Here is a 24,112-nt window from a genome sequence, read left to right as displayed (position 1 = left end):
CGAATAAGGAACTTCTTTGGAAAGACAGTGACCTTCCATTAGTTCGTCTCTGAATTCCACAACAGCATACAGTTACTTTCCCCTTGCTGCTGATTTTATGCACATAAAATAGAATTTTTCTAGCGATTATATTTTTTTCTTCTTCTCTTAACTATATGAAATAGCAGGTATCTTTATCAGAAACTGAGTGATGTATACATTGAACAATGGAGCCACAGCTCATATTAAAAAAAAAGAGAAAAAACTCAAATGATAGTTACATTTTCAAATATACACATCATACAGATATACATAAAAAATACTTGCTTTTAAAAAAATTTATTTATAAAACAAAATGTTCTGTCATGATTTTTCTGCTGATGACTTCTGAGACAATTTTCTTAAAATGATGGCTGTGACAGTCTGTCCTGTTTTTCCTCCAAACCCTATGCTAGGTATTTCAATTTCATCATACAAACTAAAAAAATCTGAAAAAGGATGAGAAAGAGTTTGTTAGTAAGATGTTATTTATATCCAGCAAAATATTGTTTTGAATGACTAGAAATTAACTAACCAAAAACTTAAACTAAAACCTAAGCAAATAAGAATAAAAATTTCGACTTTGTAAACATGATTTCTACGGCTATAACAGACATTTAGGGATAGAAAAATAATAAAATCTACATTATCCGATGTAGTAGAGACTGGGCTGATATTGGAATAGTGTATTTTTTGAATAAACCAGGTAGCTTCTAACTTGGCTAAGTTTATAGTAGGGGCTACCAAATTTTGACTATTGACCCAAAAAATCTGCTTATTCTCACTACCTAATTTACTGTCCTTCTAATGTCTCTCTAGTCCTTGTCGCTAGTGAACAAACTTGGATAGAGAAAATTTTATTCTTGAATCTTTCACCCTTGCATAGTCTTTATTACTTTTTTATTTCAATTAACTGATAATGTTTTATTATTTTTAATTCATATTTAACTATCATCGACTAAAATATTAAGAACAAGCTTTCACTCAACAAAAAATTTGGTGCATAGAGAAAGGGAACATTAGCATAAAAACGATTAGATGTAAAATTTTCAGCATCAATTTACATTTTGTGTAGGCTTGACATTTTAAAACCTTTCTTAATGATTTAATCTTAGCCATGTGGACATTTTTACCTTTTGCAATACTCCAATCTGAATCACACTTCAAGTTGGCCAGACATGGCCTATCATAGGCCCTGACAAATCTAATCTTCCCTCATATTACAGCACTTATTAAAAGTTATTAAGTAACTATCCATAAAAATATAATAATAAAATGATGTTTAACATCATTGAAGTAGTTTTGTCTTTTTAACAATGATGCTTTACATAAAAAACCAATATTTTGAAAAATTGATATTTTCTATGATGTTATATGTATGTGTAAGAGGGAAAAAAAAGTGACAAAACTGACATTAGTTGACAGGAAGCTTTTTACTTAATCAAAGTCTCACTATACATTTACATAGGCTCAAAGAGAAGGTGGACAACATTGTCAAGAAATAGCTAATCAAGAAAACACAAGATTTCAAAAATATCTCTTTCACTAAAAATCCTCTGTTCCCTGAAATTACCATCTTTAAGTTTTGATACTGGATGCGCAAGAGAACAAGCAATCCCAAGTTTTAGTCCCCCCCCCTTATCTTGTTTAACGTGTGAATCAATAATGGAGTTCAAAAATATGTTAAATGTAGTGTTTGATTTTATTATTTTTTCTAATCCAGATTCTGACCTATATTTTGTTTACGATAATTTTATCAAATTAAGGCATTTTATTACGTTTGAAATACATATACCTTTAAAAATATTTAACAGTTCTTCCTTCGTCCAGTTACAGGAAAACAAAAGAAAATAGCCATCTTGTGACAAGAGATGATTTACTTGTTTGCAGAATTGCTTCTTTTTGCTTTCATTTTCATTTGGGTTAAGTGAAACTGCATCAAAAGTTCCTGAAAATATGAAATTTCAATGAAAAAATATTTAAACATTCAATATAATATTAGTGTTTGTAATTTAAACATTTTAAAATATTTTCCGTTAGCAATAGAAATAACAAAATGAAAATTGATTTAACCTTTTCACATGGGCTACTATACGTGGTTCCAGCACTACATGATTTCTCTCAGAGCTCAGGACAATTTCCTGCACCTTCAGAGCCAAAAAGCTAGCTACCAGTTGAGGTAGCAAACATTTGGACCCCTTGCGGGACACTGCAGAAACTGGTCAGCGTGTTCATGATTTCTTGCCAAAAGTTAAACTAAAACCATGCTGCCAACATCCAATAGAATTACAATTTCTCAGTGCACATGGACCATTTCTTTCCTATCTACACCAATTCAAGATAATTAGCTCCCCATTATGTGTATACTGTCAACCTGGAACTGCTGAACATATTCAACTGTCTTCTTACCAGCTCTTTCCATTGCACTTACATTTCCAACCTTTCTTTTTCCAAATGTATCATACATATTCTATCTCATCCAGTTTTCCGCAAGAATATCTATAAAATAATGTTCCTACTCATATCACAAGCAGATAACTTTAAGTTTCAGGCCTAAAAAAACTTTCAAAGAGCTTTTATTGCTGTTTTTATTGTATTTGCCGCCAATTAGATTTTTCCAACATCCATTTCACTTGTTTACTGTGTTTTTAAAATGTTTATACGCTTTTGTATGTGTTTATGCATATATCAAAACTGTTCCGGTATTGGTCGCTCGTGACCTGTTCTGTTCCCCCCAATCACCACATCTGGTTAAACCCTCAACAGGGTTGGTACAGTGGTGATTGGAGGGGATTAAATAAATAAATAAATGATGTTCTAATACAGCTGATAAATATAAATCATCTTCCTTAAGATAAGTTCATTGGAAAAGGTTAATATAACGTAATCCAGGGGTGCAAAGTTGGGGGAAGGGGGGTCATGGCGCAGATTGGACCATTAAAATTTTTAGGGGGTTTTCTGAGGTATTTTTTTTATTTTTAGGGGGGCTCTTGCATTTGGGAGAGTTCACCACAATTTTTAGGGGGTGCACCTTGCTCTCGGGGGGAGCACCCCTGTGTAATCAGTGTGAGAAACACTGTCTAACAGAATACAGTAAAACCTGTCTATAACGATACTTTTGGGACCTAAAAAAATATTACTATAGACAGACTATCATTATAGACAGTTTGATTATGCATGCTGACATTTTGCAGGGACCAAGGAAAATATTGTTATAGACAGTATCGTTATACACAGGTTTCACTGTAGTGGATACCTGTAATTATCATTCAATTAAACTCACTTAGCACAAAACATACCATTCTAACTACTATGAATAGTGAATAAAGAACTATTTATTTCCCTAATTATTTCTTTTATTTCAAGTTTACAGTTAAAAAGATTGAAGTCAGAAAAAAGTTTTTGAGAGAAAATAAAAGAGGATGAATGTGCAACTCCTTCCTTATAGTTTCAAGTGAGAAATGAGTACAATGTTATAGCTTCAATCCCTCTTTCATGTTTTACTCTATTATTTGACTTTCCATAATGAAATTTAAGCTTATAACGAAATTTTTATTTGAGTCCTTCAACTTTGCTACAAAAGTGAAAGACTAGTCACAAAACTCTTCTTATCCATACAGAAAGAAAAAAAAAGAAAAATGATGATAAAATTTAGTTTCTGTCTTGTTAAGCAAATAAGAAACGTTTGAAGATATTTTCCTCTTTTTTATAAAGTGATCTGAATCGCAATGAACAACTTTTTTTTTTTTAAATCTAAAGTGCTTAAATGTGCAATAAATAAATTTTGTTCTACACCTTTCTAGCCTTTCCCATTTTAATTTGGACACATACTTAGAGTCAGTAGAAAACTGGAATTTTTAGTACTTTGGTTTTCCTTCTTCCAATATAGGGGAATGTGGGGCAAGTGAAATACTTAAGATAACTTACTTTTTTTTCAAACAAAATAAATTGGATATTTGCTTTGAAAATTGTAGTACATAAAGAAAGAAAAATACATTTTATAATAAAACTTGCATTGTGACATTATTTTTAATTTTTGGCAGTGAATTTGTACCTCCAAAAAAAAAAAAAAAAAAAGGTGGAAATTTTTCACTTCTTTTTTTATGGAGCAAAGTGAAAAAAAAAAAAAAAACACTTTTCTGATGAAATATTTCCTATTTGATTGTTAATTGTTACTGATATTTTTGATCACATAAATGAGTAAATGAAAGAATGAATGAAGAAATGAAAAGGAAATAAAACAATAAAGGGATAAGTAAATAATAAATCAGTTAATATATGAGAAAAAATAAATAAATCAGTGAATAAAATAGTGAATGAGTAAGAAAATAAGTGAATGAATGAATAAATATAAGGAAATTATTTAATGAAGGAATGTACATGAAATGATAATTAAATGAATGTATAACTGATTTGATAAAGGATTGAAAAAGTAAATGAAATGAACTATTTCACTTTGCCCCGTATGCCCTTGATTAACTGTACAAACAGCAGTGTAGTCAAGATTTCATTTCAAAGGGGGCTCAATGAAATTTGCATGCATTCAAATTTGAATTTTATGTTTACGAATAGGAAAATAATGAGTGAAAAATTAGGCAGTTCCTTTTTTTAATTTTCTTACTGAGTTCGGGGAGGGTAAAAGCCCCACGGACCTCTTGGCTACACCACTGTACACGAAGTATGTAAAATAAAAAGAAGCATATTTTACAAAATAACTCCATATACTCCGTATATTCTCAAACATTTTTTAGACATATAGCCTATACCCTCAAGCTTCATAAATTTTCATATTATGACATACTATGTATATGATCACATACACAAATCGTACGTGATGGAATACTGGGAGTATACCCTCAGAAAAATTGATGGGAACATCACTGGCTGAATAGTAGTAGGTCTCGACTAATATTTAAATGTTAATAACAAGAACTTTATCACTAATTAAGAATAGCAAAAATAATTTTTGAATTTCAACAAACTACAGTAACCCCTCGTTATATCGCGCTTTTTGGGGGACAAAGAAAAAGAGCGATATATCCGAAAGGGGGATATAATGGAGGTCATTAAAAATAGTTATGTCCAATACACAAGAAAATTAGCATTCGTTCTTTTTGACATGATTTTCTAATGGTTTCGATGTAGTTCACGAATGTACTATCACACCTATTGAAATTTAAACAAGATTGAAATATAAGTAAATTTTCACCGTCAGAAAGTTAGAAAAATCAAATGGCAAATGAAGATTTTTCTGAGCTACCGCGAGATAAGAGTGAGCATTCCAATACCCTCTTATTCCTAATAGACTTTCTAATCTGTTTGACTTGCTGTAGAAAGGATGTGAAAAGTAAAAGTAACCACATAGTTTACAGAAAACTCTTCTACCCGTCCAGATCATGCTTCCTTTCTTCGATGCAAATCCTGGTTTATGCAACCAAGCATGTATGTTCTCTTCTACATGGGCAAATATGACACCTGCTTGATGTCTCTCACTCATTGTACAGGTAATGTATCAATACAAAAGAAGATGTCAAGTAGTTTACCGACTATCTTAAACTGAAATATACTGCGTGGGTATGTACATTTCGGTGACAGGAATTGCTGCTGCTTTTCCAGCGAATTCAGAAGAATAGCTTCCTTTTGTTCATTGACAAAATAAAGAAGAAAGAGACCTTCTCTGAGCAATACATTTATGTTTTCAGAAATGGTTTCAAATGTAAAGCAAAGTTTTTTTTCTTATATTAGACTTTAATATTTTGAGAGACAGAAGAAAAAAGCGATATATCCGAATGAGCGATAAAACAAGACAAGATATAACAAGGGGCTACTATGTTACAATATAGGTTTCAATTTCTTAAAATTGCTTGTATTGTGACATTCTTTGTTTTTCAGATGTAATTTTTTCCTGTCTAGAATAGACTACATGTGTTACTACATAGATAAAATATTACTGCCTAGAATAGACTACATGTGTTACTAACAGGGGTCTGTCCAGGATTTTTCACAGGGTCCGTTTTTTGTGAAAAATCAAATAATTTTGTGAAAAATGAATTAATTTTGTGAAAAATCAAAAAATTTCGCAAAAAAAAAAAAAAAAAAAAAAAAAAAAAAAAAATTTTTTGTTAAAACGAAATTTTAGAAATTTAGAGATGGCACAAAGTGCATCAATTAAACTTAAAGTTGAGTGTTTTCTTCTTCTATGATGAAAAACTCATTCTGGATTTTTTTTTCTGATATTTGGCGGGGGGGGGGGGAGGCATCGCTCTTTAAAGTATCAATATTTATCTACCATTCTGCATTATGTTAAATTATACTAGATATATTTCTGTACAGTATTTAAAATAATAGTAACAAAAAATATAAATAAATAAAACAAAATTCAGAATAGGGTTCAGCATTCAACTTTTTGACCCAAGACACTCTTAAAAAGCACGAAATTTCGTTTCTAACTTATAAATTCCGTGATTTTAACAAAAATAAAAAGATATTTCAATTGTTTACTTCTTAACAAAGCGTAATAATCATCAAAAATTTGAAAAATCGGATTCCCATAGCGGATGCAAAGAGATCGCAATTCTCAAAGTGAAGGCATCAAAAGTATAAAAACGGCTTGTAAAAGAAATATTTTTGATAAAATTATTTTAAAATTGCATTTTAGAGTCCTATGATAACATATCATTAATATCTGTGAACACAGTTGACCCCCCCCCCCCCCCCCCAAAAAAAAAATAATAATAATAATAAAATAAAATAAACCTTCTATTCAGCATTTTAATTTTTGACTCATAACAGAAAATGGAATTTTGCTTTAAAAACTTGAAATGAGAGTTCTAACAGAAATTAAGAGACTTTTCATTTATTTAAATCCTAATAAAGCGAAGTTAGCTTGAAAAAAGAACAAAATAGGATTCTCATATCGGATGTTAAAAAGATTGCATTTTTCAAAATGTAGACATCTAAAGAAAAAAAAAACGGTACTTAAAAGAGTTTACTTAAAGTTGATCATCCTTGTTAGCATCGAAAAATCAAAACTCATATAACTTTCTCCCAAAATAACAATTAAACATCGCACCGCACCACACACCGTAAAAACGCAAATATTGACAAGCCGACAAAATGATGAGAATATTTTCTAATCTCATTATAAAGGTTCAACGCCATAACGCTAAGTGGTGATAGTTTTGAAGTTGGTAACCCTATCTGAAGCGATTATATTTTTTCCTCACCCTTACTATCCCTTTGCAGTTCTAAGTTCATTTCGCATATATATATTATTATTGTTTATTAAATCATGAGCTGAGAAAAGTGCTTACCAATGCCTTTTCAGAAATGTTTACAACAACACCGCTGCTAATTAGCTGTGATAAAACAAACAACCATTATATTTATTTGGCAGTAGCAATTATTTATTGCTTGCAGGAGCATCGCAAGAGTGGCGATTTGTTCTTTCTTTTTTTTTTTCAAAATTAGCCGATTTTGTATAAGCTGATCCCTCTAATTTGACTTAAAAAAAGGTTCCAAAAATTATCGGTTTATACACAGAAATATGCGTTATTTTGCTTTCAAATTTGCTCTTTCAATAAACAATTTGTAACAGATCCGATCTTGTTTATCAGAATTTTGTTTGATCGGGATTTTGTGAAAGGTCCGTTTTGTTTGATCGGGATTTTGTGAAAGGTCCCGTTTTGGTTGATCGGATTTTTGTGAAGGGTCCGTTAACGGACCCAAATATCCTCTGGCCAGACCCCTGACTAAATAGATAAAATATTACTGTCTAGAATAGACTGCATGTGTTACTACATAGATAAAATATTACTAGGTAGGTGGCGCTAAAAGCAGAGTAAATATTTTACCATTTCATTTTGCCCCACATTCCCAAGCATGACTATGCTAGAAATATTGCAAAAGTACAACTGGCTGTCAAATTGTTTGAATTAGATTTTGAAAAATTCAGCTTTTTATTAATTTTCCCAAGTGATTGAACACAACCAGTTGCATCACTGTAACAGATGCTTTTTTCTATGTTTATAACTTGTGGACAAAGATGTGACAAGTTCTTTTAACTTCATCTCCACTGCATTAGTTATTAAAAGAGAATAACAATTTTCATCAGATCATTTAATTATTTAAGGCTTAGCTATCAAAATTCTATCTAAAGCATAATTTTCAATATTTCAAATGCATGTGTTAATTTTACTTCATGTAAGAAATACAGTTAAAAAGTTGGTGCTTATTTATTTCCTTCTGTAAACAGAGAGAAGGCCTTTTCAAAGTAACTTATTTTAAGTGCTTAATTATTTCATGAGATTTTTTTCAGAAAAGAAATAAGCTTGTTCCATAACATACATGTAAAGAAATATTTTTGCAATTAACAGATTTTCAATCATGATAAATTAATGTTATACTAGTAACCTATTACCTTTGTCAATGATGATGTCATAAGTATGATTTAAAATATTGCTTGAGCTACTGGGTTGAAGAAAATCTGCAGCCTAAAAGAAAGAAAAAAGTGAAATAATTAATTGCCCATTATTACTAAATTAATTGGTCAAATAATAATTACTCATTCAGTATTAATAACTGCAACACTGGTATCAGTCACCATCAAAATAATTATATTAATCACATTCCTCTCCACGGTATTATGTTTCTAATGCTACTGAATGACATACGAAGCTATGAAATATGGAGGAGAGAATAACAAATCGGTCATTATTCTATTAAAATAAATTAAGTAAAACTTTGTCAGAAATATTTATACCTGAATTTTACAAAAGAAGGTGAAAAAAATGTTAAAATTAAGACAAAATAATTTGTTTCAAAAACAAGCATATAGCTCAACAGAATTTGCTACAGTATAGGGGAAAGAGAATGTATGATTCATTATTCTATTTAAAAATATCAACTAAAACCTTTTTAACCCAAGATTTATGGCTCATCTCTAATTTTTGGTTCATTTTGGAATGTTGAGGGGATTTTTCCAAAAAAGGATAAGTTAAGATGGATGTCAATGGAATTGTATGATAATACAATATAGCTTAATTAATCAGAATTTCCTTGTTAAAACTGAACTTTGCCCATTGTACAAACCAAATACTTCTGAATTTCTCCTTGAATCAAGGCTCATTATTAGCGAATTTGACTGTATTTGATTCATGCAAGAGAGATTGACCCGAAATATTTTGCTTCAAAAAATAAAGAAGAATATTGAAACTAGTGCTTGATTTCTTTAAAAAATAAACAAAAACAAAATGCAATTACTTTTAATATATCATGTCAGGGCCGGATTTAGCTTTTGAACCACTCCGTGCAAAAGGGAAAAATTGCGCCCCTTTTGAACTGCATGTATAAAGAGCCCCCCTTCCCCCCCCCCCCCAACAAATGAAAAAAACACATGATCATTTTTACATTTTTTGGCAAACACATAAAATGTGTCAAAGTAACTTGGCAATTAATGTAAATTGTAAATAACAATTTTCAAATCGGTTGACAGATTTGATTCTGGTGATTTCAAATTCTCCATTCATAAGACAGCGATCTGAGAGAGAGAGAGTAGATCTAACGTCTGCGGCTTAAGTGGGAGTAAAAAAGCCAAACCCTGCGGCACGACAGTCCATGAGGGCCGAGGCCTACTGTGCCCAACTCAGTTTTCCTGACCAGGGGCTCTGGGTTGCAAGGCATACGACCCGGTTAGGCCCAGTGTTTGGTTCCCAAGTGCACTTTGTACTCATTTTATCGACCCACTGAAGGGATGAACGGCTGAGTTCAACCATGCTCCACCCGGGAATATAAATCCGGGCCTGTGGTGTGGGGGCGCGAAACGCTAAGAGCTCACAAATCAGGGGACTTGTGTTATCTATGTGGAATCTAGAATTAGTAGAATTATGCTTATGTGTTACATGCATATTACTAATCCTTTTTTCTATGTGCAAATAAATAAATAAAACAGTTTGAATTTTAAGATTTTGAAATCAGATTATGTTTTTCTGCAATCACGAATTGCGATAGGACTCTACTCCTTGGGTTCTACTAATGGCTCTTATCGCAACAAAAATTAGAATTTAAGACTTTAAAATTCAAATGAATGCCAGGGGCTGGTTGTTATGTGCTGAATGTTGTGTGCTGAATACTTTTTTCGCGAAAAAAAGATTGTGTACAATCGTCGGTCGTTTCTAAATAATTCGATTCCGAGGCACGTGGACGCCTGCATTATAATAGAAAAATAAAATCAAGGGACGGGACGTCGTTCAACGGTCAAGTGAAAACAATAAGCAATTCGTGATTGCTCAAAAAGAAAAGCAATGTGAACATTGCGTCATGGGTAAATTTTGCGCCTAAATAAGGGGTCTAGGGGTTACACCCTGGAAAGTTTTCTGAATAGTAGCTCTGAAAACGCTATTTTAGACAATCTTTGATGATTTGATGATGGAAGAGAAGGAATGTTAAGGGGACCTTAGTTTGGAATTTTTCGAACTTGAGGCTCAAAACAAAATTTTAAACGATTCAAAATTTGAAAAAGAGAAGGGAAGAAGAGGTTGTCAAAGCGTCTAGAGAGGAAAATTTTCCAAAAAAAAAAAAAAATGCAGTTGTTAGCAATCTTTGTCTTTTTTTATTTATTTCTAATGAGACTGTTAGAGGCTTTGACTTTTGTAGACCTAGTGCGATCTCCCGATGTAGCATCCGTATCAGATGGAGGTACTTGGGCTCTTACAATGCGAAACTGAGCTGGGAATTTAATTTTCCCGAGAGTACTTCAAGCCAAACGAATAATCGAAGGATCTTTCACATGCCGCAAAATCATACGACCCGGGAGCTGTCTATTTTATTCATCTTGAAAATCCATCGATTAAAGCCAGGTTTGAACCTTTGTCTTCAGGCGTAAGATGCCAACGCCTAACCATTACACCACTCGGTCGGCAGGCAACACTTGTTAAAGTAAGGGAACGGAATGGGATCTGGGATCATCCCACATACATTTTTCGTCCAAAATACGTAATTGTAAGTAATTGTAAGAGAAGGAATGGGATTGGAGAAATCTTCATTAGTAAATTGTCAGAAGTTTTAATTTCCAAAATCGCAGTTTTAGACGATCTTCGGGATGTTAGGATGAGGAGAATTTAGTGCCTCTCCCCTCGGAATTTTTCGAAATTGAAATCGTTTAAACAAAAGTCGACCTTTAAAGGTGGAAAGGGAAGGTTGTAAAAACTTCCGCGAAAACTTTTCAAAATTGAAATTATAATTACGCAAATTGTAAGCAATCTTTGATGACGTTAGGGTAAGGGGTAAGATTTGCGGAGACTTCCTCAGAAATTTTTCAAAATTAAAGTTTCGAAAACAACTTTAGACAATCTTTGATGATGTTATAGGGATCAGGTTTTAGGGTTCTAGGGTTTCACCTAACCCTGGGAACTCTTTCAGAATACAGTCCTAAAACTGGAAATATTAAAACTTTTAATTTTCACCCTAACCTTACATTTTAACATGTTTGAATTCAAACGCTTGCATCCCCAGAAGTATATTTTATTGATTTGGACGGAGGTGTTTTTATTTATTTATTATTTTATTTTATTTTTGACTTTTGTGTGATAACTATGGTCATTTTTCTACTATGTTTCATTTTAAATATCGTGTCTCATTAATCTCCTGCAGAGTTCTTGTTTTAACCTTCGTTTTTTCCCTTCAACCATTTAACAACTTCTAGTGCGACTTTTCATATCAATCGTTTAAATCTCACTTCTCTCTATCTCTCTCTACTTTGATTTATCTATTTGAACCATATTTTAACGGCATATACATTTTTCAGCATTCAGCTTTGAGATTTTCATGGTAAGAAAAAAATGAAAGTAAGAAAAACAGAAACAGAAAAACATCAGCACCCCAGACGCTATCTTGTTTATTTATAAATTTATACATTTTTTAGTCTAAAGCGTGCCATGAGTTTCCAAATTGCACTGAATACTGTAAGAGCATTTTTTTCGCGAGGCTTTAATTTTCGCAACCCCGTCATAATAAAAATTTTTAAACCTTGTAAAAAATCTTTTTACGTCGGATTTTTCAATTTTCTCTTCTGTTTGCAAAAAAAAAAAACCGCGAAATTTTGTTTTCCGATGGGAAGTCACTGTAATCTTCCAAAAATTTCATAATTCGGGACATTTTGCCTGATGATTCTGAAAATTTGGAGACAATCTTTACTAATAATAAAGCTGAAAGTCTCTCTGTCTGGATATTCGGAGGATGTCTGGATGTCTGGATCTCTGTGACGCGCAAAGCGCCTAGACCATTCGGCCTATTTTCATGAAATTTGGCACAAAGTTAGTTTGTAGCATGGAGGTGTGCACCTCAAAGCGATTTTTCGAAAATTCGATGTGGTCTTTTTCTATTCCAATTTTAAGAACAAAAATATCATATGATAGACGAGTAAATTTCGAAATTATCATAAGGTGGAACCGTAACATGGACACAAGCCAATTGGCGAGATACTAAATTATAACGTGGAACCGTAACATGGGTGCAAGCCAAGTGGCGAGAAAATTCACCATACATTATTTGTAAATATACAGGCGAACCAAAAGACCTTTTAATTTTTCTATTATAGGCAAAGCCGTGCGGGTACCACTAGTTGAAATAATAAAATGCCTAAATGTAATTATTTACTAAAGATGTAAGCACATGTGTGAATATCCATAATTTATCATTCTGCAAAGTTTAGAGCTCCGTTCGGCAGAAAAGTTCTCTCCTATAAAAAATTTAAGTTCGAGGCGCCCCTGCTGGTGTTGATCCTACTTATGACAAAATGATTTTAAAATCTCTGTAATTAGTATAAAAGAACTAACACCTTTTACTTCAAACTTGTGCAGACTACGGTTACAGAATAGATAAAGGGATATCGCGATTCGCCCTCTTCATTTGTAGATGGTGCCAGTATTTTTTCCAGAGAAATTAGTTTTTTTTTTTTTCAGCAGCTCAGTTGCAAATATTTTTCATATTTTGATTTGGCAATTTTGCGCCCCTCAAAAATCTTTACTCCGTGCCGGGGCACGGATTGACGGAGTATTAGTCCGGCCCTGATCATGTCTATTTGCTGGAAAAATAAAATGAAGACATTTACCTCTTTCAATACAGATTCTTAAGAAGATAGATAGCTTAGGTTTTTTTTAAATGTCCTCTAAAAATAAAAAGTATGTGCAGAAGATATCATACCTCTAATTTAACTTTGATGTTGTTCTCCTTGGCAACATTTCTTGCTAGCAGAATAGCATTTTCAACATAGTCAATTCCAGCTAAATCTTCAAATCCATGTTTTCCCTGGGGGGATGGGGAAATATTACAATAATGAAATAATAATTTGAATGCATTCAATTCAAAAATAAATACAGTGACATATGTTTAACATGAAAAATCGGTTAACATGATAGCAGTAATCCCGACAGTATACAGGGCCATTTAATGCAATCTTTTCAACATAAAAATTCTTTTAACACACACACAAAAAAAAAAAAAAAAAAAAAAAAAACAGTTCTTTGGTTTTGTGTTAAACATTTTCCATTGCACATAAATAATTTTGTTTGAAATAATACGGAGGAGCAGTGATGTTCCCATCATTTTTTCTGAGGGTAAACATACTCCCAGTAATCCATGATGCACAATAAGTGTATTCTATCATATACATAACATGTCTAAAAAATGTTTGAGAGTAGACGGCGTATATGGAGTATACCCTATGAGAACACCCCTGTGAAGGAGGATTATTGTGATAGCAATTTTACATTTAAAATCAGCACTATTCAACCTTTTTTTTTTTCACATGCATGCACATAACAACCACCAGGGGATCACTGCGACCTTTTGTGAAATGTCTATCTTCAGCAAACCTTGTCTAATGATTCCGCAAATTTGCAATGGTGTGGAAGTTTTTTTTTTTCTAGTGATACCAAATCTTTCTTATTAAATGTAGGTATCCTAGTAACTAGCCCATCATTATGGAGGGGGGAGGTCAATTAAAAAATTAAAGATTTTACATAAAATGGGATTGGTTTTAGTTGTTTTACAATCAAATCTGCATTAAGTGTACAATACCCTTTGCCCGAGGGAGAAATTTAAAAAGACCAGCCTGCCTGGTATTTTAATATTTAGTAAAATTTAAGTTCTCTTTTAGTAAATTGTAAAATCCCCCCCCCCCTTCCCGGCCAAAAATTTTGTTTGGATGCTCCTGGCCAACTGTTTTATATGGCAGCAACATAAAATTGATGAACACTTTTATGTGATTGATAATATTCCTGAATTCATATGAAAAAAAAAAGTATTTTTCAGGCCAAACCAAACTACTTGTGAAAAAGTTTAAAAAATGATTGTTTTTTAGGATATACAACAGAGCATTCAATTTATATCACAACTTACAACATTTTCAAGGGCCACTCATAGACTCATTACAGTTTGGCATGCAGCGTGTGGTCTACCGATAGCAGATTTAGTGTCGCTTGACCAGGGGCTGATTTATGGTCTATTCAAGGAGGCGGGCAGTTGAAAACCATGAAAAAGGCATGGCCCGTAAACTCATCATGTAGAGGAGTCAGGGAATCAATATGCCCCCCCCCCTCTCAGCTTAGAAAAATTAATGTTTTTACATTTAAGTGAGCATGGTTTTTGTTGTTTTCGGATAAGTAATGAGCCCCACTGGAAAAAATCGAAATGACCGGCCTGTCTCCTATTCTACCTTAACTTACAAAGACTAGTACAAACAGCGAGGATGGTGGAGTAGGCATCAGAAAACAGTAACTAAGTCTGGATTTTTAAGTTTTAACTCGCTCACATTACATTTTAAAATGCTTACTGCATGCTGCTATGCTCTGAAATGCTTACATTACATTCTAAATCACTGGTTCTCAACCCTTGTTAAGCCCATCATCCCCCTCCAAAGAGATTAACGGATACCTTTCACCAACCCTCTCTCCATCCTTGAAAAGACCATAACTTGGTGCGAGTGAACATCGGTATAAAAAACGTACAGCTGGCTTTCTGTTTAACGACGCTCTATTTAATGATTTTCTTTATGTAAAGACAGCTTTTCATGGTCCTGGATGATCCACCGTAGTTTTGAAACTATTCTATTTAAGGACACATTCTACTTAAGAATGATTATTTGTGGTCCCCTTGAAAGTTGTTTAGCAGAGAGTCAACTGCAAATGCCTAATTTAAAGCAACTTTGTCCACTTTAAAAACTAAAAAAACATTATTATAATTAAAGTAAAAGTACCTGTTTTACGTGTTTTTTCTTCTTTTCTGTCTTTTTTCAAAACCAAACTGATAGGTATTTGTAAGGGAATACTTTCTTAGAAAATGACGTACTTTTTAAAAGCAGAAATACATTTTTATGAAGTTATTTTTTTTCCTAAATTGGAATCTGGGGGAATTCAAATACCGACTTGAAATAATAATAAACATTTAAAAAAAAGGAGAGAATTTAAAAATTAATAAACTTTGAGATGAATCATGAAATAATACCTTAAGGTTCAACCAAGGTATTAGGAGGAAGCTCCTGAACTTTACTTTGTTTCTTTTTAACTTGTGATTCTTTGTCTGAACTCTTTAACAATCAGTTTCGCATACATTTTTAATTTCGATGTCAATTGGCTTGTCTTTTAAATACTAATCTCCTCGCTATCACCCTTCACCAATTTACAGCCCCTTTGAAGTGTCAAATCACACCTTTGGGGGCGATCACCCCCAGGGTTGAGAACCAGTTCTAAATCTTAGTAATGTCTTATCATACTAGTATAGTGTAGTCCTGGAAGAAAAAGGGGGAAAGACACATCATACCAAAAAACAAACTATAACGTTCAAAATAAGGGGGAGGGGATGAGCTTATGTTCAAATTAAAAAGTGAGTAACACTTTTCATCCTTGACTAACTGTCTAAAATTAATTGAAAGCAAATTTGGGGAATTTATTAAATTAAACATAGTAGCAATTGCTGGTAATTTTTTCAATTTCATATTATTGGTTTTAGAAAATGACGATCAAGGAGGGATTTGTTGCTCCCCACCGCCCTTGTAGTAAATCTGCCACTGACTAGACATAGGCCCTTAGTACAGGGGGGGGGAGTTCAAACTAACCATCAATCGAAAAATGATAAAATTGATCAATTAAGGTGAAAGAACGATGAGTTGACTTAAAAAGTTTTTTATATTTTTCTCACGTTATTTCATAAAAATAAAAATTGAGCTTTGAATCAGAAGAAAGAACTCTTACTATGGCAAATTCTGCACATTTTTTTAGGTTGTGTCCCGAATGTTTTGGAGAAGGTTATTTGATTAATAATGACGTTAAAATTAAATTGTGCAATTCTTTTATTTTTAAGAGTTTTAGGAGTGTTGCTCATCTACACTCATCCCGCACTTTTTTGGTGCACCAGTCTATGTTGCTGAATTACATTACAAATTTAGTCTTACCAAACAAATCAAGGTGTATCCATTACCACACCCAACATCAAGAATAGAAGACTTTTTCCCAACTTCATTTTGTAACAACCAATTTACTATCCGATCAACATTTTTCTTTCCAAACCTAATTTTAAAATGACTGTTATTATATTATAGTGCTTGAAAACAGAAAATAGTAGGTAAACTAAAAATACTATAATCATTTAATAGGAACTGATGTGATATACCCCACCCTTGGCGACTTTTTCCTGTTGGCGCCAAGAAAGCATCGCCAAGAAAACGATGTATGACGACATATGTCATACATCGTTCTTAGCGATGCTTTTTTAGCGCCAACAGGAAAAAATCAGATAAAAAAACATGATCAAAGCATTTCAGAACACAATATATATAAAAACAACATAAAAGCACAACAAAAAACATCACGAATATATGCTTCAAAAATGTACAGGGCTGGGGTTTTTTGTAAACATATTAAAATACAATGAAATAAATTATTGTATTAATTACAAGTCGAAATTAATGCATTAATTTTTTTTTCATCATTTCTCCGGGATACGAGCCCTCGGTCTCATAGTACTTTCGTAATGAGACCTCGGCTCGCCGGCCCTGCCTGGTCTCATTACGAAAGTACTATGAGACCTCTGGCTCGCCAGTTATCCCTCCGACTGTTAATATACATTACAGTCGGAGTATGGTCACAATTATGTATATTTATGTATATTATGCATATTCATGTGTATGTACACCCAAGGGTGGCTCCTTCCGTTCAGTGTACAATAATGACACAGTTTTAAGTGTGAAATATGCACCATTATTGTGCAGATTTATTAATAAAATTCAGCATTTTTAAGAGTACAACCGAAAGAACTTTCAATTGGTAACATAAAATTCAGTACCTAAAGGAGGCACGTTAATGTCCAAATAATTTGTGGCATCGATAAGAATTAACTTTTAGAACAAAATAACCGTACTATTTCTGTAAAATTAATTTACATAAAGTGAGAGGTTTTTTTTGAATTCTAAAATAAAGAACTTACCTTTTTATATGGTATAAATATTCACACTCAGTCTAAAACAATACATCATATGACAATGGCACGTTACAGATACACACCACGTTGGAGTTAACTTTTAATTAACCTTCAAGTTTGAAGAAACTGGCATTTTCTAATGTTTTTACTTCAAAACACAACTACTGAATTTAAACTAACACAAAATAAGCATTCCTGTAAGGTATATTGCACGAAACAAGTAAACAAGTTTGAACAGATCTGTAAGATTGCCTTCGGGTTGCTAAACACAGGTTAGTTTGGCCAGGGATGCCATGCATAAAAAATTATCGCCTTATTGGCGAGAAAAATATTTTAATTTTGTGCAAAAAAAATCGAATGTCGCCAAATGGGGGGGTATATCACATCTGTACCATTTAATAACTGACTAAGACTAAATGAGCACAAAATTTACCATATATCTCCAACATCGCCAAAAGTATGAAAGTTTTCCAATTCCTTTGAGTAAAAGTCGTCCCAGCTATCATAATGAAATTAAAAGAAATTGCAATATTCATAGTGTATAATTAAACAGTATGTACATCTTAAATTTGAAAGCATGATCTGTTTGACATTGAAGTATTATTGCAACCAAACCAAAACATAAATGAATAAAACAGAGCAAAGGGTAATATACAGTAAGTTACCACTCTTAAGCCACGGTTAAAGTATATTTGATTTCTCATTATCAACTGGAGACAAATTATACTGCTCAACAAAAGTTTTCGACAGTGTAAATCAACGGCAGATCCAGAAATGTTTCAAGGAGAGTGTGGTTGATTTTTCGCCTTATCTCTTACTTTGTGTCTGGTTTTTCATGCTTAGGGGGAGAGGGGTCTGACACACAGAGCCCGATTACCGCAGCGGCATGCGGGGCACAGGCCCCTCCTCTTAGATTTCAGAGGGCCCATCATGCTAATTAAAAATAAATAATGATTTCACTCAGAATCTAGAGTATAATAATGTCATTGATATTTTTGCAAGTGCCAAGATGAGGAAAAAGTCTCTTATTTGTTAATAAAAATTCCCCTTAAAAATTTGATCTCTTTGCAAATCTCAAAACCACTCCAAGTTTAGTCTGTATTTACTATTAAAAGTTATATCATAGATAACTTTGATATTTACGGTAAACTGGCAAAGTTTAATCACGTCTTATATAAACATTGTATACTACATCTTTTCTACTTTTTAAATGTTGCGATATGAGGTACCACCAAATTTAGCATGGTTGTGTCAATAAGTATTGAAATATTTTCTAGCTTCAGAATAAGCGAGAAAGGGGGAGGGGGGAGACTCAAAATGAATTTCATGCCCAGTGTCTTCAAAAATTTTAGGGGGGGGGGCCCTGAAACAGAAATGTGCCCCATGTCCAATATCAGAATGATCGGGCTCTGCTGACATAACATTTTATCGAAAACAACTAACACATAGAGTTTTAGCCAAGGAGATCACTGAACTTTTTCCATTGAAATAGGGACTCCGAAATTTCGTTTTAAAATTTCAATTTTGAAAAAATTCCATGATAATTTTTTTAACCTCCTGCCTCTAAGATCATCAAAGTTTGTCTAAAAATGCGCTTTTTGGAAATTCAGTTTCAAAAAATTTCCAGCGGAAAGTCATGGAACTCATTATTTATCCTCTCACTACTTGAGACATCTAAAATCAGGTCATTAGGGTTTAAATTTTTCAAATTACTGAGGGGAAGGGCTGGGGGTCTCCAGACTCCTCCCCCTAACATCACCAAGGGTAATCTAAATTTGCTCTTTTGAAACTTCAACTCCGAAAAGTTTTCGGGAGAGAGATTCGAACCCCATTCCTTTCCTTAACGTCATCAAAGATAGCCTAAATTGCGTTTCAGGACTTCAATTTGGATAAAATTGCTGATGCAGGGTCCCTCAAGAGAGGGAAGATTGCCTCTCCCTTGTATTCATCATAGGTGTAAGTGGTTGAAGGGAATTTTTGAATGTATCTTTTCATATTATGGTAAATTAATATGTGGCCAGTATTACTGGAACCATATTTAGCACCTTTTTCCCCTACAGATTATATTTTTAACAAAACATTTGCTATCCCCCTCCAAAGTCCATGATGACCTATCCAAGAATTTCTCTAATCTCTTTCCTTTTTTTTTTTTGTTTCCAAGGATGAATCCAGAAATTTCTCAAGGAGGCGGCGATTGATGTTTTTTACTTGCCTCTAAACCTCTTACTTCGTATCTGATTTACACATACTTGGGAGAGGGGTTGCAACATAATTTGTATACGAAACAACAAAAATTTAGAGATTTAGCCTAGGAGGAGGAGAAGCTGTTCCCGGATCCATTTTTCATTTCCAAAATTATTTTCAGACTGCGTTTTTAGAACTTCAATAACGTAATAACTCCAAGAGAATGTTTCAAAACCCCTTTTCCTTAACATCATCGAATATCGTCGAAACTTGTGTTCTTTTGAGATCCTCAATTTCGAAAAATTACCTGAACGTCACCCTTTCCCCTAACACCACGTGAAATGGTCTACAATTGCTACTTTATGATTAATTTTTTTCATTTAATTCATGAGTTGAACATCTTTTTTTGTAATAATAAAAAAATTTGTACAAAGCAGAAAATTGCTTAAATAATCTGTGCTGTAATAACAGCTGTTCTTTGCTTTTTTTCAGTGGCATGTCCAAGGGGAGGGGAGAGAGGGTTATTGAGGGATAATTTTTGATACTGAGAAATGTTTCTGTTTTGACTATGAAAAGGGCTAAAACCTGTTGCTGGTCGTCACATTTGTATTTGTATATCCCTCGGAGAATTTTTCTTTCCTTGCTAAGCCACTAGCTTTCTAAACGCATTATACTACGTTCAACCGCGGCAACATTTAACAAAAATTAGAAATCAAAAGTTACGCAATTTGAAAATATATTTTCAAGATAATGAATCTGAGAAAATTAAATTACAATTCTTTTCGACCTAGAGCACATTCAGAAGAAGATTCACGGTCCTCCATTTTCCCTTAAGTTGTAGACTTTTTTCAGTGTCCCTTGTTTTGCATAGAAAATGAAAACAAGATATAAATTTTCCACGAAGAAATTCAAGAGTTATTTCAGCACACGATATGCATTTTGCACGTTCAAAAATTGGAAAACAAAAAGCATCCTAGCAGACAGACAAATAAAGCCCTCTGATTGGCCGAAAAATGCATGGATGGAAAAAATAAATAAATAGTTATTTAATCCTTATTAGACTTTCTTTCCTCTTTTACGATTGTGTAACACATTCTTCTGTATTTTTACTAATGTTCTACATGTTTTTGATGAGAGAAAATTAAGATCTGGGAACCTAATTATGATGGTAAAAATATTTAAGAAAATTTTTTGGCAACATAGTTTCAAGGTAGTTATGGGGTTTTATAAATTTGTGGTAAATAGATACGAGTAATTTAAATTATTTTGCCGAAAGTGCTTCATGGTTTTCTTGTTTGCATTGAATTCTTTATGTTAAAATTGTGTTTTGAATTCAAGTTCCTATAGCTGTCTCTAGCTTATACAATGCGTAGCGGATTTGTCCAGATTGAGCTAAATAAGACATTATGGGAGGTACCTGAGAGGTATCAGTCATTAGCTCCAGTGGGATCTGGAGCTTATGGACAAGTATGGTAAGTTATTTTCTTTACTAGCTTTAGAAAAACAAGAGGAATGAATACTGAGTTTGAGCATCATTTCGTTTCTGTTTCCTTTATTCGTGTGTTTAATTAATATTTTTAATTGCAACTAGCCGCATTACCCAACATGCTTAACGTTTCCAAAATTCAGTAGTTAAGCATTTTATGAAAACTTACTCTGAACATAAACAACAATATCTCTCAAATTATTTTTCCCGGAGAAACGTAGATACATGAAAATTACATATCAGATAAGTAGCTTTTTCAAACACTGCAAGTTGTTTTGCATTTTAAGCAGTAATTATATTGAAGATGTAATTGTAGTAAATATGCTTATGGTATTCAAAAAGATCTTGACTAGTTATAGAGAGGAGACTTTTAAATTCAACTTCAACCCCCAAAATCAAATTTTTGGCGCAATTACTGTTCAGTTTTTATGTCATGGGACAGTCCAAAAATGATGTCACTCTATGACTCTCCTGACTGTATGATGTCCGTTTTTGTCTCTCCTCTTCCTTTTGTCAAAGTGTTACACTTCTCCTAATCCCCCCTGTCCTGGGGAGCAGGCTGTGCCATTGAAATTTGTAGCGGAGGTGGTTGTTTATGCATATTTTTCTCATTTCCAGGGGGGGGGGAGCACCACTGTTCTTGGATCAAGGGGACTAGCACCCCTACTGTACGTAAAATCTATACATCTCGCCTACAAATAGGTGTCCTATATTGGGATGAGCTGTTAAAGTTACTAAATGTGCTGTTTGTTTTATTTTTTTAGTGTGTTCTGGTGTTAAAAATCAGTGTTCATTAATCACATGTTGCTACCAAAATATTTCTATTTGATTCTAGATTAAAGAATAATGTTAACACACTAAAGTTTTTATTATATTGAACTTTTTCTTTCCCTAATGTTCATAACACAGATATGCGAAAGTAAATTTTTTCTTCAGTGTTCATGTTTTAAATATTTTTTACCTTATGCTAGCTTTCGTTATAAACTTGTTAATAATGTTCGTTATAATTTTGTTATAAACTTATATTTGATTTTCCATCATGAAGACTTATTCAAAACATCATCGTGGAACCTATACCGCTTTTATAGAAAAGATAAATTAGAAGTAAATAAAGAAACAAGCCAGATGACAGTATCGACCATGTGTTTGGAATGTGCAATAGTAATTCAGCGACAAGCAGGTGGTAATTATTGGCTTTTTTATTGCCGAGAAAATCCCCAAATGTGGCTGGCTTTCTAGCTGCCCATTGTCTATCTTTTCACTGAACAGAGTATAGTAGTCTGGCTTTGAAAAAATGATCCACGACCTTGATAATTTTTATATTGGACATTAGAGAATCATAATTGGGGCCAAGTTGAGTTGGGTTACTTTTGTAGCAGTTTTGCAAAAGTGTTCAAACTAGGGCTGGTCGATATACCATAATATATCAATATATATTTATTACTGCGGTAATGATATTCAGATTTAAATCTGTCCGATATATCATCTGACCGGACTTATCTAAGAACTAATTGAAATAATGACTTAAAAATGCATATTTATTCACAATTCTTTGTGGTTAATTAGTGGATCATACTTGCCAACTCTTCCAGATTTTCCAGAAGTTTTTCGGATTTTCATGTCTTTTTTCCTTGTTAGACTATGAGCAAAACTTTCCAGAATTTTCGTGCTTTACAGAACAAAAAAATTGTATCTCACCAGTTTTGGCGCTAAGAATACACCAATGCAGCACGGCGCCATGTCTAAAGCCAGGGTTGCCGTAAGAGAATTCACTTGCTTCATTCAGATAGAATCCAAGGACGCTTGTTCCACTGGATAATTATCATTCCGGAAGCTTAAGCAGTTTTTTCTAGGGTAGTCTAGCCTTTCGATCCATCGTTTTTCGCGCGTTTGATGTCAAGGAAATACTGATTAGTTGTTGGGTGTTAGACATTGAAGTGGTATCGAAACTAGCAGGGTTATATCTTGTTCAAGATCCAATATTTCATATGATATGACTTATCAAACATAAGTTGCTGAATTGTGGTAACATATATTAGGATTTCTGGTACTCTGCGAAACATAGATTGTCGTAGAAAACCAAGAATAAACTTACATTTCTGAACTTGTATGGATTTTACAAATTATGTTTGAAGGAAGAAAATTTTAATGTGCAGATAATTTAAATATGGATGTTATCCCCCCCCCCTCAAAAGTTTACATGGCACCTCCCCTCCCCCTAAAAATGTTATTCCGCAATAATGAGGTCTGTTTCACAATTGAAAATATTCAAGTACCCTTTGTAAAATTTCAACAACTTGATCCATGCTTGCGACCTCCCTCACCATATGAGCCAGAAGAAGGTCGTTGTAGCAAATATTTTTGAAAAAATTGCAGAAATATTACTTACCGAGGGCTTTTATCAGTTGCATATCTTGATATGCATAGTTATATGTCAAAGTGCCCCCCCCTCCCCCGCCACCAAAAATAAACGTGACCTCTCATTAAAGAGACTAAAATCCGTAAAGAAACCTTCATCAATTATTTCAGTGGTAAAGGTCTGTCTCATGTGTCCCCTCCCCCCCCCCCCCCCCCAATGTGACTGGCACTTCTACTTCAGCTATTATTATTTGAAAAAATTACTGAAATATCAATCTTTACAGATCAAGATTTACAATGACTTTTCTCTACTGCAGATCATGTAGCTAGGAGTGCCAATTCTCCCCAAGTGCGTACCCCCCTCAATTTTACAAAGCCTACCCCCCCCCCCCAAAAAAAAACCCCAGGATACTCAAAAAAAGAGAGGCTAAATCCTTTTGAAATAATATCTCTGATTATTTCAGTTACATAGTCTGCTTCAATCCCCTCTCCCCCCCCCCCCCCACTCCATGGGCATATCCCTGCTTTAGCAATTATTATTGGGAAGAACTACTTTAATATTTAGCTTTCAAAATGTCAGATGGCTTCCCTCTA

At 33.4% G+C, this 24,112-nt stretch overlaps 2 protein-coding genes across 2 annotated transcripts in view; one reads left to right on the top strand and one right to left on the bottom strand.

The window, feature by feature from the left end:
* Positions 1 to 311: 311 nt before the first annotated feature.
* LOC129222500 (EEF1A lysine methyltransferase 2-like) lies at positions 312 to 20,621 on the bottom strand. Its single transcript, XM_054857013.1, has 7 exons — positions 20,449 to 20,621; positions 17,924 to 17,989; positions 16,466 to 16,580; positions 13,219 to 13,323; positions 8,438 to 8,510; positions 1,814 to 1,966; positions 312 to 467 (listed from the first exon to the last, which is right to left on the bottom strand). The coding sequence occupies exons 1-7, from the start codon at positions 20,496 to 20,498 to the stop codon at positions 343 to 345; spliced, it is 687 nt and encodes a 228-aa protein (XP_054712988.1). The 5' UTR covers positions 20,499 to 20,621; the 3' UTR covers positions 312 to 342.
* Positions 20,622 to 20,884: 263 nt separating this feature from the next.
* Positions 20,885 to 24,112, top strand: part of LOC129223435 (mitogen-activated protein kinase 14-like) — a 36,787-nt gene continuing 33,559 nt past the window's right edge. The window contains 1 exon segment of the mRNA XM_054858048.1: positions 20,885 to 21,146. Coding sequence (XP_054714023.1) covers positions 21,040 to 21,146 — 107 coding nt within the window. The 5' untranslated portion in view covers positions 20,885 to 21,039.

Source organism: Uloborus diversus, chromosome 5, assembly GCF_026930045.1.
Source record: "Uloborus diversus isolate 005 chromosome 5, Udiv.v.3.1, whole genome shotgun sequence".
NCBI lineage: Eukaryota > Metazoa > Arthropoda > Arachnida > Araneae > Uloboridae > Uloborus > Uloborus diversus.
The sequence above is the reverse complement of the archived record's forward strand: the minus strand, read 5'-3'. Positions and strand labels throughout refer to the sequence as shown.